The sequence below is a fragment of the Bufo gargarizans genome, unplaced genomic scaffold (assembly GCF_014858855.1).
Source record: "Bufo gargarizans isolate SCDJY-AF-19 unplaced genomic scaffold, ASM1485885v1 original_scaffold_2088_pilon, whole genome shotgun sequence".
Lineage (NCBI taxonomy): Eukaryota > Metazoa > Chordata > Amphibia > Anura > Bufonidae > Bufo > Bufo gargarizans.
The window spans coordinates 84,936-92,256 of record NW_025334638.1 but is presented as its reverse complement, the minus strand read 5'-3'; the positions used below and the strand labels follow the sequence as shown (position 1 = coordinate 92,256).

The following is a 7,321-nucleotide window of genomic DNA, read 5'->3' as shown; positions in this document are numbered from 1 at the left end:
ATGTCTGTATGATGCATGCACTATGTATGATGCATGCTGTGATGTACTATGCATGTACATATGATGTCTGTATGATGCATGCACTATGTATGATGCATGCTGTGATGTACTATGCATGTACATATGATGTCTGTATGATGCATGCTGCATGTATGTATAATATACTGGAAACCTTGCACTCTGTACATTTTTCTACGGACCCATTATGAATAAAGCCCTTCTAATGCTCTGAATACCGACAGTGCGGTCAGACGCAGTTTCACAGCAGGACCGGAGAGCGGCGGCTCAGGCCGCCGCCATCGCCGCATTAACAGATCATGTGACCGCGCTAACCTTGTAAAAACAACTTTATTATTTCAGCAGAACATAAACCATTTAACAAAATATAACATCCTCACACAAGACGAGCGGTCGAGACATTCCTGAGGGCACTGCATGGGGCGACAAGCTGACAGGACGCAGCAGGCCGTCCGATCGTGGGGCAAGCGGCTATACTACAGTAGAGGGTTCCCACAGTGCAATGACCCAGGGGCTCCGACAGCAGCAACTTCTTCCCCCTCAACCAGTAACATGCCAGGAGGGGGCCCCCCAATAGTGTACAGTCCAGAGGCTCCCCAGAGACAGGCTGCAGGGATTAATCCACCTCCTCCATACGAGAAGCGTCCTCTTCACCTTCCAGAGGGGGGATATCATCTGGGACCACGGCGGCCGTCTCCTCCACCGCAGCATCGTCATCATCAATGCCTGAGAACAGGGACAAAAGTGAGTGGGAGAGACACACAAACCCCCAAGAGGACCCCTTCATCCTAGGAAACCCCCAGACTCTGCTACCTCCAGCAGTTCTGAAACTACAACTCCCAGCATCCTCCATTCACTTCTATGGGCACTAAAAGAGCTGAGCAGGTTTGCATGCTGGGAGTTGTAGTTTTACAGCCGGTCAGCCTGCTGATCCCAGCTCTACAAAGGTGCCCCTCACCCCAACTCCTGGAAGGAACCCCTTCCCACACACCGAGAATGGAGGGTCTCCAGGACTGTCCTGGTGCAGTGACCACTCTACATCATGACTATAGTACGGCGGCACAGGCGAGACTACAGTGGGGCCAGGAGCTGATGGCCTCCTACCCTGGAACGAGTGAGGTATTGGAGTCCACACATCAGAGGGGGCTTCATTACTACTAAGGGCATTATGGTGGGCTTTTACTAGAGCTAATGGAAGCACTATACATGACCTCAGCATGGTCTCCTGTTACCAATCACCACAGTTTGGGTGTCCGGGCCTACGAGACCCTCACCCCTCCCGGTCAGACGTTTCAGATTTTGTCTGACACTTACCAAGGCCGAGCTTGATCATCCTGTAGATGCGGTTGGAATGAGTCTGGGGGTCATCCAGGGAGAAGCCAGAGGACAGGAGAGCCGTCTCAAACAGCAGAACCACGAGGTCTTTGACCGCCTTGTCGTTCTTGTCAGCATCTGCCTTCTGCCGCAGCGTCTCCACGATGGGATGCTCTGGGTTGATTTCTAGATGCTTCTTGGCCATCATGTAACCCATGGTGGAGTTATCACGCAGGGCTTGGGCCTTCATTATGCGCTCCATGTTTGCTGTCCAGCCGTAGGTGCTGGTGACGATGCAGCATGGAGAGGACACCAGGCGGTTGGACACGGTCACCTGTGAGGACAGCACGGCAGTCATTACATGAGCTTTACCAGCAGTGGGACAAAGGCAGCACTAATCACACAGAGCACTGGTGCCACCACTAGGGGGCGATCTGCACACAGTCAGGCCAGAATAAGGAATTACACATAGCCATCTAGTGGTCATCAGTGTGGGCAGCAGCACAACCCCCACCTGCCATCAATGTCCCCACTGAGGGGAGCTGTGTATTACCACACACCCTCTTATCTTCCCCCCCCCCCATGACTCAGACCTTCCGCCTCTCACCTTCTCCACTTTCTTGTCCAGGATTTCCTTCATCAGTTTGCACAGACTCTCGAATTTGGTCTTGTTCTCCTCCATCTGTTTCTTCTCGTCCTCATCCTCAGGCAGCTCCAGCCCCTCCTTGGTGACCGACACCAGCGTCTTGCCATCAAACTCCTTCAGCTGCTGGACGCAGTACTCGTCGATGGGCTCCGTCATGTACACCACCTCAAAGCCGCGCTTCCTCACACGTTCCACGAAGGCAGAGTTGGCCACCTGCTCCTTGCTCTCACCTGCGGTCACAGGAGGGTGGTCAGTAACAGCACCACACGGCCGCCATAACTGCAGCGGAGCCGCCACTTACCTGTGATGTAGTAGATGCTCTTCTGATTCTCCTTCATGCGGGACACGTACTCCGTCAGAGAGGCCATCTCGTCTCCGGTCTGTGAGGTGTGGTAACGCAGGAGCTCAGACAGTCTCTTCCTGTTGGTGGAGTCTTCATGGATTCCAAGCTGAGTGAAAGGAGACAGTGTGCTGAACATACTCTGTGCTGCTCATCAGCAAGCCCACTAACTACCCGGTTACTCCACCCCAGAGCCTCTCAAGATAAGAATCTACAACTCCCACAGTGTCCAGGTTGGAGACCACAAGTGGTCACCCAGTAACCCTTCCGCATCCTCACCTTCAAGTTCTTGGAGAAGGCCTCGTAGAACTTCTTGTAGTTCTCCTTGTCCTCGGACAGCTCGGTGAAGAGCTCCAGACACTTCTTCACAATGTTCTTCCTGATCACCTTCAGGATCTTGCTCTGTTGCAGCATTTCTCTAGAGATGTTCAGGGGGAGATCCTCAGAGTCCACCACTCCACGGACGAAGTCTGTCAGAGATGGACCCCATGAGTATACATAAATCAAGCCCTACAGCAGTGGACCCCACCCTCGGGCTAGAAACTACAACTCTCAGCATGCCCAGTGACATCATTACTGCCTTATAACAATATGGTGATCAACATTGTGTGCATGTGCTATACCCTTAACTTCTACTCCACTCACTACCATCACCCCTTCCTTTAGACAAACCACTTACTGAGGTACTCTGGGATCAGCTCGTCACCCCCAGAGCTGCACTCACCACTCCTCCATTCCCAGAGCTGCACTCACCACTCCTCCATTCCCAGAGCTGCACTTACTGAGGTACTCTGGGATCAGCTCGTCACCCCCAGAGCTGCACTCACCACTCCTCCATTCCCAGAGCTGCACTTACTGAGGTACTCTGGGATCAGCTTGTCACCCCCAGAGCTGCACTCACCACTCCTCCATTCCCAGAGCTGCACTTACTGAGGTACTCTGGGATCAGCTCGTCGCAGCTGTCCATGATGAAGACGCGGCGCACGTACAGCTTAATGTTGTTCTTTTTCTTCTTGTTCTCAAACAGGTCGAATGGGGCGCGGCGCGGGATAAAGAGAAGCGCCCGGAACTCCAGCTGACCCTCCACCGAGAAGTGCTGTAGAAGAGACCACCACGTGAGCGTCGGCTCGCCCCTGGAGACCTGCGCCCCACCCCACCAGCTCCAGCCCCGCTTACCTTGACGGCCAGGTGGTCCTCCCAGTCATTGGTCAGGCTCTTGTAGAACTCGCCGTACTCCTCCTGGCTGATGTCGTCCGGGTTGCGGGTCCAGATGGGCTTGGTCTTGTTCAGCTCCTCCTGGTCGATGTACTTCTCCTTGATCTTCTTGGTCTTTTTCTTCTTGTCTTTGCCCTCCTCCTCCTCATCAGAGCCCACGTCCTCAATCTTGGGCTTATCTTCCTCGGCCTCCTCTTTCTTTTCTTCCTCCTTCTCCTCTTTCTCCTCCTCTTCGTCGTCACTGATCTCCTTCTCTCGCTCCTTCTCCAGCTGTGGACCAAAAAAAATATAAAAATAACACTTAACAGGAGCTTCAGAGTCAGGACATCCTGCAGGAGGCCGTCGTCAGTGACCTCATCACTGTATGAAGGCAGCGGCCATGACACTTCCTGCATCGGTCCTAGCGCATCAGGAGTATGGCTGCCCCAGAGACTGCTCCACTGCCATCACCTTACATCTACAGCGCGGGGCGACATGCAGTGTTCGGGACTCAGTCAATCACCTTTTATTAAAGGTTCAGAGGGGGGGGGGCACAAAAAGCAATTCGGCCATTTTGATTTGTCAGTACGGTCACAGCGATAACTTTTTCTACTGTATAAACTAACACATTAAAGACTAAAATCCTCTCCGCAGCGCTGTATTCTGACCCTGCGACTGTCCCGGGAACCGTCACCACCCCACAGCGGCACTGCCATGTACTGGGCAAGCGCCTCGAGACCCCCCCCTTAACGCTGTCCATAAAGCAGTGGGGCACTCACGTAGAGGGTGATGGGGTACCCGATGAACTGCGAGTGCTTCTTCACCACCTCCTTCACCCGCTTCTCCTCCAGGTACTCCAGCTGGTCCTCCTTCAGGTGCAGGATGACTTTAGTTCCGCGGCCGATGGGCTCACCTAAGACAAGAGAAGGAGATGAGGGGGCTGATTGCTGCGCCTGCGCAGGAGGAGTCTTCAGTGCTGCAGATGTCTAAACCCCCCCAGGACTAATCACTCACCGTGGTCGGTCTTGATGGTGAATGACCCCCCGGCGGAGGACTCCCAGGCGTACTGCTCGTCGTCGTTGTGTTTGCTGATCACCACCACCCTCTCTGCCACCAGATAAGCCGAGTAGAAGCCGACCCCAAACTGTCCAATCATGGAGATGTCCGCTCCGGCCTGAGGAGAGACGCGGGGTCAGAGAGGCTCTTCCCACACCCGGACCCCCGCCTGCGGACACCCCCCTTACCTGCAGCGCCTCCATGAAGGCCTTGGTGCCGGACTTGGCGATGGTGCCCAGGTTGTTGATGAGGTCAGCCTTGGTCATGCCGATGCCGGTGTCCAGCACGGTCAGGGTGCGCTCCTGCTTGTTCGGGGTGATGTCGATCTTCAGGTCTTTGCCGCTGTCCAGCTTGGAGGGGTCAGTGAGGCTCTCGTAGCGGATCTTATCCAGAGCCTGAAAGAAAAATCGGAAGGTCAGCGGCAGCAACAGGAAAACCGCCAGCTACTGACCGCCATCGCGCCACTCACATCGGAAGCGTTTGAGATTATCTCCCGCAGGAAGATCTCCTTGTTGGAGTAGAAGGTGTTGATGATGAGAGACATGAGCTGCGCGATCTCCGCCTGGAAGGCGAACGTCTCCACCTCCTCCTCGCCATGATGGACCTCTTCTGGCATCTGCAAGAGACAAGAGCGCGTCACCGAAAACCGTAACCACATGATGGGGGCACAACACTGGCTCAACTGCACCCCCTGCCAACAATGCCCCCCCCCCCCCCATCCACACCACCCACCTCCCAGTAACCCCCCCCCCCCCCCACACCCATGGCTGCAGTTCCCACCACACAACAAAACAGGGGGTGACCACTTTAACAACCCCCATACTACATTAATGGCACAGCCCGCACCCCCACACACAATGGCACAGCCCGCACCCCCACACACAATGGCACAGCCCGCACCCCCACACACAATGGCACAGCCCGCACGGTGACTGATCACACACCTCCGGGGCCCCTGTGGTACAAAACACCCAAAATGTAATGTTCGGGGCCCCTGGCAGGCGCAGTGATGCCACAGAACATGGCGCCCTCCTCCGACCACGTGCCCCATCATCCAGAGTCTAGAAGGTTCCAGGAGGCGGAGCCAGAACAAAGACATTCGGGGCCCCCGAGCTGAGGGCAGCGCCCCGATACAGGACCCAGGACCCGGCACCCGCACCCTCCTCCACCCATTACCGGGGCCCCCGGGAGCAGCCGGTACCTTGTCTCCGGTGACTTGCGGGACACTGATTCTCCAGCAGCTGAATGAAGAGGAGAAGTTCCGGCTGCCGGCGGGTTATATAGAGAGCGGGCGGAGCACAAGGCGTGTCCTTCCGCCGCCCACGGCCACGCCCCGCTGCGTAATCCTGCGGCTCCCGCCCTGTATTGTCAGCGCAACAACCCCAGCCCCCAATACAGTGTGCGCCCCCGTATATCCCGACAGGACCCCGTATATACTGTGTGCGCCCCCGTATATCCCGACAGGACCCCGTATATACTGTGTGCGCCCCCGTATATCCCGACAGGACCCCGTATATACAGTGTGCGCCCCGTATATCCCGACAGGACCCCGTATATACTGTGTGCGCCCCCGTATATCCCGACAGGACCCCGTATATACAGTGTGCGCCCCGTATATCTCGACAGGACCCCGTATATACAGTGTGCGCCCCCGTATATCCCGACAGGACCCCGTATATACTGTGTGCGCCCCCGTATATCCCGACAGGACCCCGTATATACAGTGCGCGCCCCCGTATATCCCGACAGGACCCCGTATATACAGTGTGCGCCCCGTATATCCCGACAGGACCCCGTATATACTGTGTGCGCCCCGTATATCCCGACAGGACCCCGTATATACAGTGTGCGCCCCCGTATATCCCGACAAGACCCCGTATATACTGTGTGCGCCCCCGTATATCCCGACAGGACCCCGTATATACAGTGTGCGCCCCCGTATATCCCGACAGGACCCCGTATATACTGTGTGCGCCCCCGTATATCCCGACAGGACCCCGTATATACAGTGCGCGCCCCCGTATATCCCGACAGTGCCCCTATATACTGTGTGCGCCCCCGTATATCCCGACAGGACCCCGTATATACAGTGTGCGCCCCCGTATATCCCGACAAGACCCCGTATATACTGTGTGCGCCCCCGTATATCCCGACAGGACCCCGTATATACTGTGTGCGCCCCCGTATATCCCGACAGGACCCCGTATATACAGTGTGCGCCCAGTATATCCCGACAGGACCCCGTATATACAGTGTGCGCCCCCGTATATCCCGACAGTGCCCCGTATATACTGTGTGCGCCCCCGTATATCCCGACAGTGCCCCGTATATACTGTGTGCGCCCCCGTATATCCCGACAGTGCCCCGTATATACTGTGTGCGCCCCCGTATATCCCGACAGTGCCCCGTATATACTGTGTGCGCCCCCGTATATCCCGACAGTGCCCCGTATATACTGTGTGCGCCCCCGTATATCCCGACAGGACCCCGTATATACTGTGTGCGCCCCCGTATATCCCGACAGGACCCCGTATATACAGTGTGCGCCCCCGTATATCCCGACAGGACCCCGTATATACAGTGTGCGCCCCCGTATATCCCGACAGGACCCGTATATACTGTGTGCGCCCCCGTATATCCCGACAGGACCCCGTATATACAGTGTGCGCCCCCGTATATCCCGACAGGACCCGTATATACTGTGTGCGCCCCCGTATATCCCGACAGGACCCCGTATATACAGTGTGCGCCCC

At 56.0% G+C, this 7,321-nt stretch overlaps 1 protein-coding gene across 2 annotated transcripts; it reads right to left on the bottom strand.

Annotated features, from left to right (window-relative positions):
• Nucleotides 1-329: 329 nt before the first annotated feature.
• On the bottom strand, nt 330-5,886 carry HSP90AB1 (heat shock protein 90 alpha family class B member 1). 2 transcript variants are annotated; one of them, XM_044274835.1, is made up of 12 exons: nt 5,770-5,886; nt 5,038-5,184; nt 4,757-4,963; nt 4,527-4,686; nt 4,292-4,425; nt 3,495-3,803; nt 3,249-3,414; nt 2,598-2,788; nt 2,280-2,427; nt 1,940-2,208; nt 1,333-1,666; nt 330-744 (listed from the first exon to the last, which is right to left on the bottom strand). In XM_044274835.1, the coding sequence occupies exons 2-12, from the start codon at nt 5,182-5,184 to the stop codon at nt 635-637; spliced, it is 2,175 nt and encodes a 724-aa protein (XP_044130770.1). In that variant the 5' UTR covers nt 5,770-5,886; the 3' UTR covers nt 330-634. The 2 variants fall into 2 exon arrangements, with proteins under 2 accessions (XP_044130770.1, XP_044130769.1); XM_044274834.1 differs by lacking the exon at nt 5,770-5,886 and adding an exon at nt 5,513-5,530.
• Between the last annotated feature and the right edge of the window lie 1,435 nt (nt 5,887-7,321).

Excerpts from the sequence above, each read along its gene's own strand:
- HSP90AB1 (XM_044274835.1), bottom strand. The coding sequence starts at position 5,184 with ATGCCAGAAGAGGTCCATCATGGCGAGGAGGAGGTGGAGACGTTCGCC. Across the intron at positions 3,415-3,494 it reads AGGACCACCTGGCCGTCAAG|CACTTCTCGGTGGAGGGTCA; the intron begins GTAAGCGGGGCT and ends TCTCTTCTACAG. Across the intron at positions 745-1,332 it reads GATGATCAAGCTCGGCCTTG|GCATTGATGATGACGATGCT; the intron begins GTAAGTGTCAGA and ends CCCTGTTCTCAG.